The sequence below is a fragment of the Haliotis cracherodii genome, unplaced genomic scaffold, assembly GCF_022045235.1.
Source record: "Haliotis cracherodii isolate W230 unplaced genomic scaffold, xgHalCrac1.p SCAF_2, whole genome shotgun sequence".
In the NCBI taxonomy this organism is placed as follows: Eukaryota; Metazoa; Mollusca; class Gastropoda; order Lepetellida; family Haliotidae; genus Haliotis; species Haliotis cracherodii.
Window position 1 is genome coordinate 9,771,746 of NW_027266275.1, and position 20,720 is coordinate 9,792,465.

General features: G+C 41.1%; 2 protein-coding genes across 2 annotated transcripts; both read left to right on the forward strand.

The window, feature by feature from the left end:
- The first annotated feature begins 3,406 nt into the window (after positions 1 to 3,406).
- Positions 3,407 to 7,721, forward strand: LOC139468989 (uncharacterized). Its single transcript, XM_071251126.1, has 5 exons — positions 3,407 to 3,785; positions 4,185 to 4,565; positions 5,360 to 5,398; positions 5,825 to 5,883; positions 7,049 to 7,721. Exons 2-5 carry the CDS (start codon positions 4,262 to 4,264, stop codon positions 7,214 to 7,216), a joined length of 570 nt encoding a protein of 189 aa, XP_071107227.1. The 5' UTR covers positions 3,407 to 3,785; positions 4,185 to 4,261; the 3' UTR covers positions 7,217 to 7,721.
- Positions 7,722 to 13,615: 5,894 nt separating this feature from the next.
- Positions 13,616 to 14,329, forward strand: LOC139469325 (uncharacterized). Its single transcript, XM_071251465.1, has 2 exons — positions 13,616 to 13,956; positions 14,143 to 14,329. Exons 1-2 carry the CDS (start codon positions 13,619 to 13,621, stop codon positions 14,327 to 14,329), a joined length of 525 nt encoding a protein of 174 aa, XP_071107566.1. The 5' UTR covers positions 13,616 to 13,618.
- The last annotated feature ends 6,391 nt before the right edge of the window (positions 14,330 to 20,720 follow it).

Consider the following 20,720-nt stretch of genomic DNA (forward strand, 5'->3'; position numbering starts at 1 on the left):
TACATGTTCAGTATTTTCTGGGGAAAGTGCCCCCTCACATTCAAACCCCCTCCCAGGAATATCAAACGGTCCATCACTGCATGCACTAACTCACTACAAAGAACAAGGCAGGATGTTTTAATATCCGTCCGGTGTTCATAATGTAAATATTAAAATATCATCTGGCAATATCCTTTAAAAACAAACAGGAATATTTTTGATGTGGTATCTTTAGATAACAGTTTGTATTGTGATAATATGTGATACTTAGGCCTGATTGTAATAATTTTCCAAATTTCTAAATACAATAGTGTTACGTCATCTCATTGTCGCAAACCTACTTTCAACATTATTATATTTTGGAAAACAAAACCTTCGCACATAACACAAGGAAGAGAGAGTGCACAGTGCGACTTAATGATATCCGAATAATTTCCTCGATATGGCAATGTGAATAATGTACGATCGTACGATATAACTACATATCACGTGATCTGTGTTGATTTAGCTATCTTTTGTATTAGCTGTTGCTATTATAGTACAGTACAGTTGCTCAGCTGATCAGCTTGCATATTTGTTCTGATTTATTAATCAGTGATCATTGTCAGTTGGGGTCGTGATCTTTAAGAGTGCCTATCTTCAGTCCACAATCAGCTGATAATAATAAACTGTGAACCTTAGACTACGATCTACGATGTTTTCCGTTATTGCTTTATTCTTTATTAATGATACGCACAGCTCCATGACACATTACAGGGTATAAACCATGTCTGTTGATGGGGAGTATGGGTGTGTATACAGTACCGGGTATAAAGAAGTAGCAACGGTCTGTCGATGGGGAGTATGGGTGTGTATACAGTACCGGGTATAAAGAAGTAGCAACGGTCAGTCTACAGGAGGTACGGGTGTGTATACAGTACTGGGTATAAAGAAGTAGCAACGGTCAGTCTACAGGAGGTACTGGTGTGTATACAGTACCGGGTATAAAGAAGTAGCAACGGTCAGTCTACAGGAGGTACTGGTGTGTATACAGTACCGGGTATAAAGAAGTAGCAACGGTCATTCTACAGGAGGTACTGGTGTGTATACAGTACCGGGTATAAAGAAGTAGCAACGGTCAGTCTACAGGAGGTACGGGTGTGTATACAGTACTGGGTATAAAGAAGAAGCAACGGTCAGTCTACAGGAGGTACTGGTGTGTATACAGGGAGTGACTGTCTGGAAGTGCATGTCCCCTTGTCGACTGCCATAATGTGATGTGAAAATTGTGAAAACATACACTTTGATTTCCGAAATTAGTCGAATGTGAAATTTACCACTAGTGAATGTTATTTTACGCAGCAGCATCACTATTTCAACAAAATCAAGACCGCCAGTAAACAATCAAGTTTGAACAAAACATCTGCCTTTTTACGAAGAAGAGTGAGGGAGTAGAGTTTTACGCCGCTTTTCGCAATATTCCAGCAATATCACACATTGTACCCATGTCGGGAATGGAACACGGGTCTTCGGCGTGACGAGCGAACGCTTTAACCACTAGGCAACCTGGCCGCCCCTTACGAAGACGAGGTACGCGGGTAAGCTAAATAAAAGAAGACGCATTCTTTCAACCGTTAAGTCTTTATACAAAGAAGGAAGTTCAAACAAATATACCACGCAGATGTCGAAACCTTTATGTTGTTTCAAGCATTTTTAAAAAAATCATTCATAACGTCGATGATGCAGTTTGGCTGGAATTTTTGAAAATTGATACGCAGTATACGAGGAGGGCGTCGCATTTTGGATGATCACATCTTTTATGTATGCATTTTTACAATACACGTTTGGTTTGCTTCAAAAATGTGTGTGTGCATCCAAAAACCACCATTTAGGCACAGAATAAGTGAGTGAAGGATATTTTACGCCGCAACACTATTCAAACAATACCAGGGCGACCTGTAAACAATCAAGTCTTGGAGAGCGTACTAGAGGTTAATTGCATGAGCAACTACGTTAACCTACACTCACGGGGTACGGTGTCCCACACGCAGTCAGATCGGTTCTCACGGCATTCATCCGATATTGGGATCTATTTTGCCCGGAATCAACACTGAGTTTAAAGTAATAGCAGTAAAACCTTAAATTCAAGAATAAAAACTATTTACACGTCGAATGAAGAAATATATGCGTTTTATCGCGGCAGTCTGAAGAGTGTTTGTTTACAGGCCTGGCTGAGAGTGTGAACAAGTAACGTCAGGCTGTACAGCTGTACATCGTAGGCCATGACGGTTTGGCCTTTTTCTAACGGAAACAGGTTAAAATGCTAAACAAACTCAGAAACCACTCGATGCCTTTTTATTTGTTTGTTTGTTTATTTGTTGTTCACCAACACTATCAACAACAAAAGTTTGAATCTGGACCAGAGCATCCGGTGATTAATTTCTTGAGCATCGATCCACGCAAGTCAGCGTGCCTAACCACCCGATCCCGTTAGTCGCCGGTTACACCAAGCATAGGCTGCCGAAGACAAATTCTAACCCGGATCTTTGCGATGCGAGCCTCTTTTAAGTCGCATTAACGACACATGTTCACTTTTGGGTACCGGGGCCTATGTACCTCTCTGCAAGGTTTCTACAGGAGATGTTTTTGTATGAAACATCATCATCATCATCCGTAGAGGATTACTGGGGACACTGCCCCCACCCCCTACCTCAACCCCTACAAACAACAATCTTAAAATTAGTTTTATTTGCTCAATATGGTCCAAGGTTAGTTAGATCGCTTCCGCGTTACGCTCTAGGGACGTGGCGTTAAAAATAGGCCGGCAAAATAGGTCGTTGGCGTGTTGTTGGTTGTGGAAATGATTAACACGGCCTGCAAATAATCACGTAGTCTCTCTTTATTAGGAAGAATCCCTATTATTGTTCTTAGATTAACTATTGATAGTAGTAGTAACTGTTGCAATAGTAACAATACCCCAGGTATATTGCTCACCTAAGCCATACTGTTGAGACGAGTCGGGTTTGCACGCTATGTTTGAAGACCTGGATTGATTCGCTAAATGGAAGCGAAAGACCTTCTTAAATATAGCCACAATTTATTTATTTATTTAACCATTTATGTATTTACTTAGCCACTTATTTACAATAAAATTATTTATTTAGCCATTCATTTAGCTACTTAGCCATTTAGTTATCGTTTTATAGATTGATTCTCTAAACATAGCGAAAGACCTTCTTAAATATAGCCACAAGTTATTTATTTATTTAAATACAATAAGATTACCTCTTTGACTATGTATGTATTTAGTTACTAAGGTATCTATTTTATCTTTTGCTATTTAGGAACACATACAGTTTCATTGTGCACGTTTTGATGCAAATGCATTGAAATGTAATTCGTTCATAGAAATGTGAAAAAGCTCCCCCCCCCCCCCCCCCCCCAACACATACACACACACGCGCGCGCGCGCGCGCACGAAAGAAAAAAAAGAAAAAGAAAAGAACATATCATTGTGTGAATAAACACTCAACCTGATCCCCAATCAACCCCGTATAAATATTACCCCTTCCTTGTCGGCAGGGAGCACTTCCATTGTACACGTTTTCATGGAAATGCATTGGAATGTAAATCGTTCATAGAAAAATGACTGGGTAACATACTTGAGACAGCGTTACACTAATCGGGATATTTTGATGACATCATGTGATCACCCGACAAACAACACTATTGGCGGCTATTGTTGATCAGGAAGAACGCTGCAGAGGCGTTCGCTGTCATTTACTGTCATGGTAGTGAAGCGGCGAGGGTGGACCTTCTAACTGGCGGTACGTGACGAACTACTTTGCAAAACTAGAGTAGAGAGAATCAAGTCTCAACAACTGAATTAATGTTGAAACACGTACCCAGTTGAACCTAATGTATAAGGCTGGGATTAATCCGATTGGGACACAACAGTTATCGATCGATAATGTCGAGATCGAAGATGATTATTAGGTTATTAGATTACTTGCTGTCTTTTAATGTTGTTTCTATTTTTAGTATATCAGTGGAGTATTATCATATTCGTTATTATTGTATTATTATGGTTGTAACAGTATTTTTTCATGATCATTGTACTTTATATTTGCATTGATAATTTTTGTGTGATTGTTATCTAAATGCCGATCAAAGACTTTGTTATTATTATTATTTATTTTTCCTGTTTTTCTGACGTTTTATCTTAGGCTAGTGGGGCTCACCGAGTAGCCACTGGGACACTCAGATGATATTCGCTCGTGACTAAGGAGGCTAGCAAAGCAGAATGGCGGAATACATTCCTGAAGAGAGTTTCGAAAGATATCGGAATTGCCTTATCGCACAACTGTGTGACAACAAGCAAATTGCTTCGGAAATAGAACTTCATGTAGACAAGACTGATGCGAGAAAGCGTTTCTCGTCTACAAGAAACGATACGGAAGGTTCTGGACCGGGTTCGAACCCCGAGGCAAACCCTCGCACTGAAACCGAGATGCTGGAGCGGTTAGTCCAGGAGGTAAAAGAATCTTTAGACCAAGTGTTATTGGCTTTTAAAAGAGCGGCGAGTTCAACTGTGTCCAGAGATTCGGGTAGGTTTAATTAACACAATGTTTACCTAATCTTATGGTTTAAATAGCGAACAATTGAAAAGAATCTGCACTTTTACCATTATACCCGTGAAGATCAGGGTTAGAATTGCTTGTCGTGAGGGGCAACCAACGGGATCGGGTGGTCAGGCTCGCTGACTTATTTGATGCATGTCAGTGTATCCCAGTTGTTTAGATCGATGGTCATGATGTTAATCACTAGATTATCTGGTCGTGACTCGATTATTTACAGACCCCCGTCATATAGCTGGAATAGTGTGGCGTGAAAGAACAAGCAAACAAACAATGCTATTGAAACTTGACCCTATTGTATTTCACATGATACAGAGGAATACTTGTAACTTTTACGGCTCTTCAAATACCGTCATACGAGCAGCTGGAACATTGCTGAGTGCAGCGTTTAACAACAAATAAACAAACTTGTAGAAAGCACAATTGTAGGAAGGGCTATTTGACAATTAATTGATACTATGTGATTCCACCATTATGTGTGTGTGTGTGTGTGTTTTTTGGGTTTTTTGGTTTTTGTTGTTGTTTTGCTTTGTTTTTCGTTTGTTTGTTTGTTTTGTTTTTGTTGTTGTTTTGTGTTTGTTTGTATTTGTTTGTTTGTTTTTTGTATCGATATTGGTACAATCTGTGAAGCCCGTTATTGAAGCCCTCCGTGATATTGATGGGAAAATGATTAAAGTGGCCTCAAACCATACTCACTACTCCCGTTGTGTCTGTATGCCAGACAATGGCTGCTAATACCTGCATATTCATGACTTGTGTTTCAGCAATATCGTCCAACAGTTATAGATCCAGCACCAGTGGAGGTAAGTTTGATACAACCCAACTTTCCAGTAGTTACTTTTCACTCTGTTCCATAACTCTCTTTAAACTGCAGTTGGTAAAAAAAGGAATTATAGTATTAGTTATGTCATTCAGTCGCGCCCATATATAAAATCTAGTTTGTCTTATCTGACAACGAAGATGAGCCTGGGTGATACCATTATTGCTCGCACACGAGTAACTTCATATTGTCTCCAATCAAAACTGTCATGTTCAATTTTGTCTTGATCAAACTATTTCTGTAACATATATCCTAACTCTTCTATAACTTATCAACTGTGTGTATAGTTTGTGGTGATGAAAAATTAAATAATCTAATTCTGGCAAATCAAAATTCCCGTGCAAGCTGTTTTTAGTCATTCTTGAAAGTCTTTCTCTCGACTGTGGGATACTATTTCCTTGTTTTGCAGTCGACCTACAATTTACGGAAAGGCAGCCTAAACAAGACCATGAGCCCCACGACCCACCGGTGAGGAGTGAATGAGTGAGTGAGTGAGTGAGTGAGCTTGTACGCCGCTTTTAGCGATATTCCAGCAATATCACGGCTGGGGACACCAGAAATGGGCTTCGCACATTGCACCCATGTGCTTCGGTGTGACGAGCGAACGCTTTAACCACTAGGCTACTCCACCGCCGCTACCGGTAAGGAACTTAACCTAGTAAAGATTTCCCGACTCTGTTCAAACCTGCTTGGTGTATATGTCAGTTTTCTTCTTTCGTACCACACTACCCCATGCCCTGCGTGTCCAGTCGTATTGTTTTGGTACGGAGAGGCCGAGAGGAGTCCTGAATGACACGAGTGGCCGTGAATGGAGGGTGTATTTTCTAATTTATAGAGGTATATTTGCTCTAAAATATGCCCCTCTCACCTGGAAGTCAAGTCTAGTCCTCGATATCTATAGTAACCTAAATATTGAACAAAATATACTGTCGTGTTTGGATTTAGTGCATGCAGTTAACCATATGCTGCTCTCTGCAAAAAGATTCATGGATTTATCAAGTCTTAACAACAAAAACTGTGTATATTTCGGTGTATTCCTTAAAATAATGAGTGATATAAGTCAAATTGAAAACAAAATACAAACAAACAGAACGGAATCCATCTTTATCACAAGAAATGGAAGCAACTGTCAACTACCATCTGTCCGGGGTCATGATAACGAGTGAAGCGTTCATAAAATAATATAGCGATGTATTTAAGTCTAATTACTGTCTCCTTTAAACGTTGTATAAAGCCTTCTAACATTAGTTTTTCATGTCTTCTACCTTGACTGTAGACCCGTGAAGATCTGGGGTAGAATAGACCTTCAGCAACACATGATTGCTGACTAACGGGATCGGGTGGTCAGGCTCGCTGACTTGGTTGATGCATGTCATCGTAACCAAATTGCGTGGATCAATGCTCATGACATCAATCACTGGATTGTCGGGTCCAGACATGGTTTTTTACAGACCGATGTCATAAAGCCGGAATATTGCTGAGTGCGGCGTTAAACAACAAATGAATAAACAAACCTTGGTTTTAAATGTATTTTCCCACTTTCCATATTGAAATGGAATAATACATATTTATATTAAAAAAAAAGAAAATAAGTGTGGTCTTTGATCTAACATGTGCCTCACTCACCTGACAGTCAAATCTTGTCCGAGACCAGGAGCTATTGGAGAGGCAGAATGCAGCGGTGCAGACAAACAGGAGAGCGCTACGACAAGAACGCCACCAGAGACTGCATGTCGTGAGCGAACACGACTTGAAGGAAGATACTGTGCCAAAAGAAAAGCTAGCTGAGGATGGGAAGTGAGAAAATGGGACGTAACTCGTTGTTTTCATTCATAAATTCGATGACTGCGGGACGTACGTGCTTATGAAAGTATTAATTGAACATGACCTTTGACATAATTAATTCCATATGGTCAATTTCAACACAAGGAGGAGTTTGATGATTGTAGATATAGTCATATTGTTATCACACTTAGTTCAAATACAATAATATAGTTAATATTGTTAATATGTGTAAGATTAACAATTTGAAGGCGTTTTGGCGTACAGACGTTTGGAAACATAACAAACCTGTACAATATCTATGTCCCTCCATCCAGAGACATTGATACAATATAAATTTTGGTTCAACTTCGAAAAAGCTAACTGTTGTCTGCTAGATGAAAATGTTCGTATATATTTCACATACACTGATGGTATTTTAACATGGCAACTTAAAAGGAATACTCAAGTCAAGACGTTATGTTCTACTCTGTATAAGGAATTAACATAATATATAATATAATATACTTTATGATATTATACTTAAGTGCAAAAGACTGAGATTTCTGAAGTTTAGAAAAGTGATATTTTCACAGTTGTGACAAAAAAGTGATATGTTCACTCCAGTGAAAATAACACTTGGACGAGGTTAACCGACCTTGCGCCTGTCGGATGCGGCAAAAACCCGGAAATCGGAACACTTACATTTCCGTGTTGACAGTGAATATATTTTACATTCAGTAAAATATTTATTGCATAAGTTTTTCTTATGCGTTATTTGTTTGAAACTCTTCCAATTTTAACAGCTCTGTTTCAAATGCATTGGTAAGCGATAGCACCTCTCGGTTTCGTTAGACGCCATGTTTGTTGTTGAAATTTGATATTTTAAAGGTGATTTCGCCTGTCGTTTTTTATCGTCTGTTTCGCGCTATTACCGTTTTTCGAATACAGTTTTGGCCAATCAAGTATTGATTCCCTTAAGTATTATTTTAAAATCAGCAAAGTTGCTGTGTTGACTTTACTTGCCCTTTAATGTGCTTGAAAGTTAGAATATAAGACAGCTACGTGATAAATTGCAAAGAAGAATGATAAACGTCATCAAGTTGCGCACGAGCGAATATTCGAATCTCCAGAAATGACGTCGTGATAAATTAGTACAATGTTTTATCGTGAAATAAACCACGCTTCGTTCTTTATCGTTCTTTGCGATTTATCGCGCAGTTGTCTTATATGAGAAGTTAAAACAACACCCGATTATTTCATAGACTAACGGGATAGGGTGGTTAGGCTCGCTGGCTTGGTTGATGCATGTCATTGTATCCCAATTGCATGGATCGATGCTCATGACATCAATCACTGGATTGTCTGGTCCAGACCCGATTATTAACAGACCGCCGTCATACAACTGGAATATTGCTGAGTTCGGCGTTAAACAACTACCAAAGAATGAAAAGTTAATCAATCCATGGCATAGAAGTATATTCTTTTATAAAGTATATATAAGTATATTTCATCATGAACGTATTGAATTTGTTTGTGAGGAGCTCCCGGTACAGGTACGTCACATGACTGTATACGACGGCAATACACAGTATTGTTGTGTCTCACAGGGACGGGTTTAATCAGAAACCCACAGGTATTTTGTTCAATTTTAAATTACAATTTTTATACAGTGAATATCATGTTGGTGCTGAGTGACAATTAAATGCTGTACTGTTGGGTTTTTTATATACTACTCAAAAGAACAAGGACATCCGATTTTTTCATATTACTACAGTGTATCTGTCATGCCGGATACAGTGTTATGTTTGTTTGTTGTTTAACGCCACACTCAGCACTACTCCAGCTATATGACGACGGTCTGTAAATAATCGAGTCTGGGCCAGACAATCCAGTGATAGACATCATGAGCATCAATCTATGCAACTGGGGATAGATGACATGCATCAAATGTGTCGGCTGGCCTGATCTCCCGATCCCGTTAGTGAGTGAGTGAGTAAGTTGGGTTTAACGCCGCTTTTAACAGTATTCCAGTTATATCGCGGCGTGTCAGCTTAATGTGGGGGGAAAGCCCGAAGTGATGCAGGTCTTAGACGTTTACCACTTCGGTGAAACCCACGAGCACGGGTATGGTGCTGACAAACCTAGAAACATAATCGGGGCGAACCGGGATTCGAACCCACAATCATAGGTTTCTGGCGTGCCCAAGGGACGCAACTCTGCACAGCGAATCGCGGCGCCTTAGACGACTCGGCTACCCGTGCCCCCCGATCCCGTTAGTCTTTCGACAAGCATGGTTTGCTGAAAACCAATTCTAACCCTGTCCTCGCGGGTCCCAAAGTAATATGAAAGAAGGTATTCCTGAACTGTTTTGAGTAGTATATTTTAAATTGATTGCGATTGTGATTGTTTTCCATCAACTTAAAATACTACAGCTACCATTGAGTGTTTTTCACATTGTTATTTTGATATTGTTTATCAAAATAATAACACTGTGATGAGAAAAAAGTTGTTTATACCATGTTTTTTATTATTGTTCATGAAAAAAAGGTTTGTCCGATGTAAATATTATTAATGTTATGTCCTCTCGTGTTCTTATTTCTACTACAACTTGTATGTCGACGTTTCGGCAGTGTCGACATTAGGTCCATGGAGTACCAGTCTATATTGAGATGTACAGCTATGTAGTTCATAGCAGAGTGATATATGTGGAGCCTCAAAGATTACCATATCAGTCCTATTGTATGCTCAAGACTCTGGCAAAAACCACATGGGCATCACACATCAGGAATATCCTGTTTCAAAATGGATTTGGTTTTATTTGGATAAATCAGGAATGCGGTGATAGCAAATTATGATGAAATTTAAACAGAGGCTGTATGACTGTTTTTCTCAAAACTGGCATCTCTCCATAGAGCTCTCATCTAAATGTAATATTACTCACAGTACAAATCTCTCCTTAATGCAGAAAAATATTATCATGTGAAATCTCTGCTTATTATAAAAGATTAATATGTATGTTCAGGTGTAACAACTTTAAACTTGCAGTTGAAACTGGAAGACATTCTAAAATCCCATATGAAGAACGTGTGTGCGTGTATTGCCACTCCAAAGGTTTAACTCTAATTGAGGATGAGTATCATGTATTGTCAATCTGTGACAGATACCATGCTGCAAGAAGAGAATGCTTTGCTGAAAGTGAAATCAACTTTAGCATATTTCAACAGTTTTTAAACCTTATGTCAACAAACTCCACAAGAACTTTAAAACACATTGGACTATTTCTATCTAAAGTTAAGAATATACGTAACTCATCACTGTTCTAACGTATTCTAAAACTATTTGTTTTAACATAACGCCATAGTATATAAGAATGTATGATCTACATTATGTTAACATGTATTATGGGCTGGAGGCCTGATCACTGAATAAATCTGTCTGTCTGTCTGTCTGTAGTTCATAGCCAGGGTAAGTACTTCAGGAAACCCGAGCACTTCGATATAACCGTGGTCGAGATAAATGGAGTCAACTTCCTTTGTTTTTTAGAGCGAATGTGCAAAGAGTTAAATACTGAACGATAGACGAAAAGAAATGTTTAAAAATTATGAGCCTTGAAATATCAGAATCATTCGCGGGTTTAACAAAAGAGGCAACCGTCTATACGGCATGTGTAACTATGGCCTTGTCTCCAACATGAAGCTGACACGCCTTCATGTTGATTATACTAAAATGCTCCCCCAAAGCGTCGATAACTCACTCTCTGAAGGTAGTCGATGTAAAGCTGTAGATACGGAAGGTCACATCTGGGTCCTGTGGTCGTTCAGTCGGTAGCCTAACGATGAAAGTGTTTGCTTTAATACCGTTAGCTTTCGCACTTCAAACAGCTCTCGTCAGCTAGACCTGTGCTAAGTTTGCTTGTTGTTTAACGCCGCACTCAGCAATATTACAGTTATTTGACGGCGGTCTGTAAATAATCGAGTCAATAAACCAGACAATCCCGTGATTGATCATGACATCATGAGCATCGATCTACGCAATTGGGATACGATGGCATGCAATCAACCAAATCAGCGAGCCAGACTACCCTATTGGTCGTCTCTTACGACAAGCATGAGTTGCTGAAGACCAATTTTAACCGGATCTTCACTGAGGACACGTATAGGTTGTTGGAGACCAATTCTAACCCGGATCTTCACGGGGGCTACGGTGGAGATAGAGAGATAATGGCATACAATCCGAACGAAGAGTAGTTAGAATGGAGATATAAAATACATACACTCTGTTGTCAGGTATACGCTAGTAATTTACTATCTACAACTATACGATCCGTGGTCTACAAGATAGACATACACTGCCCGGACAGTGGAAGGTCAGTGGTCCGATGCCCGGCCGCGTCATACCAAAAGACGTTAAAAGATTATACTTGTTACCCTGCCTGGCGCTAGGCATAAAGGGGCTAAAACAAGGATTGGTCGGCTCGTAGTCAGTATATTGTGTCTCAATGTGGCATATATGTTAATCTGCGGTATGGTATGTCAGTGGACAAGCACGATAAAACCAGCATTAGTCCGGACTAGTACAAGCACGCACACACACACACACACACACACACACACACACACACACACATGCATGTACATGTACGTCGATGTAAAAGTGCAGTAATCCTGGACGCTAAACTATACCTCATTTTCACCTCACCTCTACACTACCCTACTCATCTTTCGACAGCCACAGTGCAGTGTACACGATCTATGGGACATCTCAAACGCGTCACTAACTGCCGTAGTCATATACATTTTAAGTTATCAACCGAACTGTAGGGGTATATGGTAAATGTAAGAACGGTTTGGGGTCAAAGGCTCACACACAGTGTACATCCCACAATATACACCGAATGATCAGTTGACAACGAATTTATCTTACCGACATTCATATAGACCCAGAATATTTGTCCTCAGTTTCACCCAGTTCGACCAACTCGTAGCAGACGACAAAACAAACAGAGTTACTTCCCTTTACCCAGTACATTCGGTTCATTTCCGACACCTGAGATAAGCAAGTTAGCCTCGGTGTATTCCGATTTATTTTTCGGCTGGCTACATGGTAAATAATTGCTCGCTCCTAAACCAACCAGAAGCTAATATTTAATGTAAGGTGAAATATAGCTTGCTGTACAGAACTCACCTGACTGTGTGACACTTGTTTATTTGACTATTGTTTTTTATGCTTGCCGTAACAGGCAACTATGCTTCTCGTAACAGGCGACTAACGGTAACGGATGGTCAGGCTCCCTAACTTGGTTGATGCATGTCATCGCATCCCAACTGTGTAAATCGATGCTCATGATGTCAATCACTGGATTGTCTGGTCCAGACTCGATTATTTACGGACCGCGGTCATGTTGCTTGAATATTGCTGAGTGCGGCCTTAAACAACAAACAAACAAACTATTGTTTCTCTCTAATGGAAGGATTGCGTGAAACGCATTCTACATACTTACCTCGTAACCATGTGGGGAAACCCCAGACGCAGAAACTCGGGAAGTATTTTACTTGTGAATAATTATATCATTGTTGGCTTCGAGAGGGGGAAGTTGGGGGAACTAAGCAAGGGTAATTTCATTTATGGTGAATATTTAGAGACTGTCTTTTAAATGAAAGTAGATTTAACCAGAGTGGCTATAGAAGATTCCCCGAGTTAACGCTTTATGTGGCATGGACATGTGTACTTGCTATGTTACTATTTCTATTTAGGATATCCAGGGAATATGAATCGGTGTAGTCCAAACCCTGTTTCGTACGTTCTTGTTTTCAACGACTGCACCCTATATATCAATGAACAAATCTTTACCATACTGAATGCTCGTTGGTTTCACCGAAGTGGTAAACGTCTGAGACCTGCATCACTTCGGGATTTCCTCCCTCATTATAACTGGAATACTGTTAAAACCGGTGTAAAACCCAACTCACTCACTCGCTACTATATTGAAACACTGTGAAAGCTGTAATCAAATAAAATACATGTCAGTGGCCTTCAGGAAGTTAATTCCCCGCTCGCTGTACAACCCCCAACCCTGCAGTTCATGGGGGTAACGTACTGTGCGACGGAATTTTATATTTGACCAAATTTTACGCAAGCTGTGAGCTAAGAAAAATATTCCTACAACTTCTAAGAACATAATGCTGAATGATATGTATTTTAAGCTACTAGCTGATAGAGGTGAAACGCCAACGTAGTTATTATTGTTTATATTGTCAGATCATATAAACACGAGTAAGAAGGTAACGGTATAAGCCGAATAGACCCGAATAAGAATCATGCAAACACGATCGTGTGACGTCACGATTCTATGACGTCACGTCATTGTGTCGTCACGTTATTGTTTTTCTCACTATCGCGGAGAGGTGTTTCAGAAACGTCATTGCTTTCTTTGTCTGAAATGGGATGCAAACAGACCAAAGTAAAACCTTTGAAGCAGACTTCTCCTGAAGAGGCTCTGACGGGCAAGATCAATTGTCCTCACGAACTGTACTACGCCAAGTGTCAGGTGACACCGCCCACACCCCGCCTGTCAGGGGCGGAGATTCTTAAACAGTTACGAGATGAGGGCTTGGTCCCCGACCGTCAGACCAGCGGAGGAGTTGCCTTCTCTGTCCCCGCAGTGGAGGGGTTTGTTCCCCGTGGCAGAACTCCCCGACGTCTGGAGCAAATCCCAGTGAGATGCTTCTACACAGCTGAGAGGAGGAGACAGAAGGCTGATCTATTCAGACTTGACAGGTACGTGATTCGAAGTAATACTTTTAATAACTTGAAAGGAAATGACCTTTCTGAAGTCTGAACGAAAATTTGTTTCAAGATGGTCAAGAATTATTTGATCTGGATCTGCAGAACAACAATTAACGCAACTTAGAATATATATGTGTTTTAAATTACGATGCTTTGAATTAGTATTCTTCTTCCTAGATTTGTGGAACAAGTCCAGCGGAAACAATTGGACAGAGAAATAAAACACAAAGCTGTCAAGGACGAGAAGAAACGTCGCCAGTTCATCAAGAAAATGAAGGCAGAGCATCAGCTCCAGATGAGGGAAGAGAAACTGAAGAGGCTGAATGAAGAGCGGGAGGCGAAGAAGAAGGCAGCCAAAAAGTAGACATAACTGGAGGAGGAGGGGAGATAAATAATGGGGCCGTGAAGCCAGCGTGGGATCTGGGATCCGTTGGCCGAGATTCTTGAAATGTCACAGGAAAGATCCAATTTTTGGTCTCGATCGTACCCTTTATAATAGTTTGTGTTATGTCACACGTATTTGTAACAATGAATGTTGTATAAATATTGGTCAGGAATAAAGTCCTTTTTCTTGAAATACGGACTTTTCTTTTTATGTTACAATATTGTTATTTGGACAAGTTTAAGGTCATCGATTCTGTATTGATGGTGTCAAATAATGAATCAAGATCTATTTCAGAAAATGCTTTGAATATTGCGAACCAAGCAGAACAGCGATGAGCGTCATTTAGAGATTTCTGGACGAATACATGCATGTCTCTCACAGCTACATACGACACTACTATCCGTTAATAACGATGTCAACACGTGGCACAACTATGGACAATTGAAAATGACTTCGTATCCTGGACCACACAAACCAGTGGTTGAAGTCATAAAAAACGCCCCAAACCTTCCGGTAGAGACGCAATCAAGTCACCGAGACTGACCACCCGATCCATATAGTCGAACCCTCACGACGAGCAGGCTGGTGCTGGAGACCTACTCTGACACCGGATTCCACCTAGCGAGGCAACCGGGTCAAGAATGTAAGTCAAACCTATGCTTGTCGTAAGAGGCAACTTAATGGATCAGGACGTCAGAGTCGCTGACTTGGCTGATGCATGTCATCGGATCCAAATTTCGGGAATCATGGTGTCAATCACTGTATTGTCTGGTCCAGACATGCATAGTTACAGATTGCTGTCAGATAGCTGGAATATTGCCGAGTGTGGCCGACGTTAAACAACGAACGTAGTAAGGCGCCTCGCCCACTCGCCCACCTGCACCCCTTGGTATCTGTTAATCTACATGGCACGAAAGAGTGTGACGATGTCCTGTGAAAGGCTCATGGTTTCGTCTAACACTATTTAAGTATATCACGGCGTGTCAGCTTAGCCTACAAGATCATGAAAGGGATGCCGAAAGTCATGCAGGTCTTGTAGACGTTTCCCACTTTGACCAAACAAAAGCACATAGTGCTGACAAACCTAAAAACATACTCCGGGAAATCTGGGAGTGGAACCCACAAGTCATTGGTTTCCAGCATGCCAACTGTAAAAGATTCATCTTGGCACAGTAACTTGCCCCGCTTTAGACCAATTGGACACAGTACCTTTTCCCGCCTTAGACCAACTGGGCACAGTAACTTTTCCCACCTTAGACCAACTGGGCACAGTCCTATTATCCGTATACGCTGCTGTGTTGAACTGACAATCCTCCTGTTTCTACATTTTTTTAAACAAACGCATAGTGCCAAAATTAATCTAAATATTCGGAATTATATTGATCTACACGTATCCCGATGCGCTTTCTCATTTGCTTGCGCCGTTTCGACGCATGGCGGCCTTCCAGAGGGGGGCGAGCCTTATAGGTCACGGAAACATGCGAGTGGTGACGAATGGGCAAAACTGCAGCAGTGACGGGTCACCCATATGATGGGATTACTGCACGAGCGGCACGTGCAGTTAACATCTCGGTCGGCCTGGTGTTCGGTTTCCAGTCGAGTGTTCGATGCCCCTGTTTGTTTACAACTAGCGTTGTCCAATAGAGTTATTTCCCTTAGACCGTACATCACACGAATTACACTGTTTTCGGTGAAGAGAAGCGTCTGTTAAATCTACCATGTTTCAGCGTATGTTTAGTCTACACTCATCTGCCAATTTTGGGCACCAAGCCATCAAACCCAAATCATTCTATGTACCCAAAAGAATCAAATATGTTTGAACCCCTATCCCACAACCAACCCACCCACGGGGAAATCCTGACTATTTAAACGATGAGTAAGTGAGTATTGTTTTCCCCCCCTTTTAGCAATATTCCAGAAATACCACGGCGGAGTACACCAAAAATGGGCTTCACACGTTGTACACATGTCGGTAATCGAACCCGGGTCTTCGGCGTGACGAGCGAACGCTTTAACCACTAGGTTACCCGACCGCCCCAGTAAAAAGATGAAAAGAGCCACAAACGTTGTGTGTTTACCGAACTAATGCAGTTACTGTATCATTTGATTTTGTGTTCGTGTATGTGCTTTCCTGATTTTAAACAATAATTATTTAAAATATATCTAATACACCGATATTGTGTTTAGAAGACTGATTTCAACCTCCACGTTGTAGCTAAATATCCATGTACATGTGTGAAACAAACACTGAAATAGTCAGTGAAGTTATAACGCCATTTAGTAGTTTCAGGGACCGAAACCGAGTCTTTGGCGTGACGAGTGAACGCCTTAACCGCTGTGCTAACACTGATGTAACAGAGGGTGGACTTCATTACAGTTGACGGGTTGTCCACAGTTGCGTCCCTTGGTTACGTCAAAACACAATTACTGAGGATTCGAATCCCGATTATGTTTCTAGTTTTATCAGCACCATACCCGTGCTCGTGGGTTTCACCAGAGTGGTAAACGTCTAAGACCCGCATCACTTCGGGCTTTCCTCACACATTAAGCTGACACGCCGTGATAAGAAAAAAACCAAACTGGAATACCGGAGACGTTAAACAAAGCTTACTCATTCAGAGTTGACAATGTTATGGCACTTGAGTGGCACGGCTTAATGCGACAAGAATTTGAAGAAATTGCCTTTTCTGGTAATCGATCGACATCTTTATCGTTAAAGAATCCGTCGCCCTCATGAACATTATTAACGTTACAGCAACCTCGTGCTCAATAACATCAAATTCTTTGTCATAGTCATTTCAAAACATTATTATTCCAGGGATAATGGACGTCGAAAAAGACACCTATTGGAGGAGCAATGAGTGAGTGAATGTTGTTTTGCGCAACTGAGTCTTGGCCATGAAAACCGGTGGTCGATAGCATGAGCAACGGTCCATGCCGTCAGTGGTTAGCAGGTAGCACATTGTAGCCAGTCAGCTCTTACAACAAGCATGGGGAATTGAGGGCCTGAATTGAATCCCCATAGGGAGAGAAATTTGCGATTCCAGTCACATGTTAACACGTGAGAGAAGATTAATATGACTCCACTAAAACGAAATTTGAACAAACTTGCATTCATGATCATGAAGGCTGCTAACATGAGTACCCACGCAAACACATGAATGCAAACACGAGCGAGCGCGCACACACTCACTCAAACACACACACACACACATACCTACGCACACACGAGCGCACACACACTTACACAAACACAAACACACGCAAGTACGAACGAGAGTGCTCTCTCTCACAATGTTTTAACCATGACCGCTTGTACATGCATGTGACACACACCAAGACACACACCTCCCCCCCCCCCTCTCTGTGTCTGTCTGTCTGTCTGTCTCTCTCTCTCTCTCTCACACACACACACACACACACACACACACACATCGCGTACCCTCCCTTACACTATGATATTCTCTAGAAAATGTCGACGATCGCTCGTCATACGAATAGCCTTAATTTCAACCTTGTGTTACATCACAAGAAGGACCATAGAGAACTTTGAAGGCAACCATTCTACTTAAATATAAAGATACTACCATGCAGCGATTTCAATGTAATAATAATTCTCGAGTTTCTTTTAACTTCCACTACGATCACATCCATGCAAACATCCTTTCGCTTTGTCCATTTCGGCTAATTACGCGACACTTAAAACGCTTTCACGGTCGATTCAAAGCCCACGAGGTCACAAACCCACACATTCTGTGAATATCAAATACTATTTATCGTCGCGAAAGTTCATAATACTTGAGAAAATGTGAACCTGATTCCTTTCAAGTTGACGAATACAGGAATACGCATACCCCTCCAAGCCTGTGAGTAATAACTGCGTCTTAGGATGCACCGTTTGCCCGTCTGAAGCTAACTCGCGGAGGTTTACAAACAAACACAATCCCGGCCTCTGTAGCAGCCTTCAGGCGCACCGAGACACACTCAAACCGTTTCCTTTACCTTTGTAACAAGCCTGTTAATAGCAGAGACACTAGGAGCCTTGTGCGACAGCTAAATATTTACTATGACTTGACACAATTTTTGCTCAACTCATCACGCATCGTCAGGAGCAGTTTTTGATGGGGGTATGTTCATCTGCGCAGATGTTTCGCCAAGACTTTGGAGAACTCCGTGTGTTTGACATTTAGGTGTCGTTTATGAAGTCATCTAGTTTGTTACTGTGTCGGGTTCAGATTTCGTACACATTTATTGTTCTTGTAAATGGTGTGAAGAACATCACGATGTTCGCATATGTTCTTGGTTTGCCGAAGTCTTTGTAGGTTTCCTGGGATGCCCCGTTATTTTACTTGGCAAGTGAGTGAGTGAGTAGGGTTTAGCGACGCTTTTAACAGTATTCCAGTTATATCACGGCGTGTCAGCTTAATGTGGGAGGAAAGCCTGAAGTGATGCAGGTCTCAGACGTTTACCACTTCGGTGAAACCCACGGGCACGGGTATGGTGCTGACAAACCTAGAAACAAAATCGGGGCGAACCGGGATTCGATCCCACAATAATAGGTTTCTGGCGTGTCCAACAGCGAATCGCGGCGCCTTAGACCGATTATGTTTCTAGGTTTGTCAGCACCATACCCGTGCTCGTGGGTTTCACCGAAGTGGTAAACGTCTGAGACCTGCATCACTACAGGCTTTCCTCCCACATTAAGCTGACACGCCGTTATATAACTGGAATACTGTTAAAAGCGGCGTTAAACCCAACTCACTCACTCGCTCAGATGGACCGAAATACACGTATTAACAGGCTGTCGTCAAAAATATGGAATATTGCTGAGTGTGGCGTTAATAACAAACAGTTTACAGTAAATGTTGACTCAATGGCCAGAGAGAGACCAGACAGAATGACCTCTGATTTCTGATCATCACTAGCATTTATGCCGTTTAGTCAAAGCGTAAATCAAATTAAGAGGGTTTTCTCTCTTTCAGGGGATAAGTCGCACAGTGTTAAATACATGGGGCTCATGTTCCGTTGTCCATTCTTGGAATTCCCCGCCATGATATACCCGGAATATTGGCAACATTGGCCGAAAAGCATGCTTACTTTATCATTTATTCTTTATCTCAAACCGTCCTCATGTAAAAGATACATTGTCCGAAGTGAACATTTTATGGTGATTCTTCCTCTCTGTAAGATAGCTGCATCAGTGATGTCAGAGTTACGAATCACCAAACAGATTAACTTCCACCTGCGCTAAATCGATCAACTGTCTTTCTGTCGGTTTGTACAACATGTCTTTGCAACCTGGAATAAGGCTGATATTTGGGTTTCCAAAGTGGGATTTTGCTTTAAATACATGAAATATTTAAGATCTAGACTTTTCTCTTCGAAAATTTTCATATCATATCATTTTATGTTTATTAATACTAATTGACTGAGTAAATTAGTTGAGTTTAACTCCGCTTTGGTCAATATTTCAGTTATTGGAGACAACCATTCGATGTGTTCGCGATTTGAGCATGCTTGAACGGATGGACTACAGCGCATAACAAATATCAAAAGAAATTATTCTTATCATTATCATCATCATCATCATCACCATTATTATTATTATTATTTGCACACATAGCACAATGATTGCAGATAGATATATTCACAAGCGGCCAACCATCCAGTCCTATATATCCTATCAAACATGTGCTTCATCTATGAGGTCATAGGCCCGCTTGTTAATGTGTTTGTTGTCGGTACGAGGGTCGGGTTCGATTCTTGAATTGATGTGATGACCGTATTGGAAACACTCTTGGTAAAGCTTTACGCATGCGCAGTAACAACCCGATATCATATTGAAATTCACGCCTCATGTCACGCGCTACAGACAGCCTGCTGATAGTGTAATACATGTATGTATTCAATGTCATACGTACACTTTTAGTAAAGAAGTATCAATGGACTCTCTAGCAGATTCAGCAGCCCATACTTGCCGTAAAAGGTGACTGTGCTTGCCGTAAAAGGTGACTATGCTTGTCGTAAAAGGTGACTATGCTTGTCGTAAAAGGTGACTATGCTTGCCGTAAAAGGTGACTGTGCTTGTCGTAACAGGCGACTAACGGGATCGGGTGTCAGTCTCGCTGACTTGGTTGATGCATGTCATCGATCCAAATTGCGTGGATCGATGCTCATGATATCAATCAATCGATTGTGTGGTCCAGACTCGATTATATACAGACCGCCGTCATATGGCTGGAATATTGCTGAGTGCGGCGTAAAACAACACACCAACCAACTAACCAACCTCTAGCAGAGGTTTACACTGAATCAACTTTGTGTTGACGATGACTCAGAAATAACTACACTGGCTGTGGAATCTTAGGGT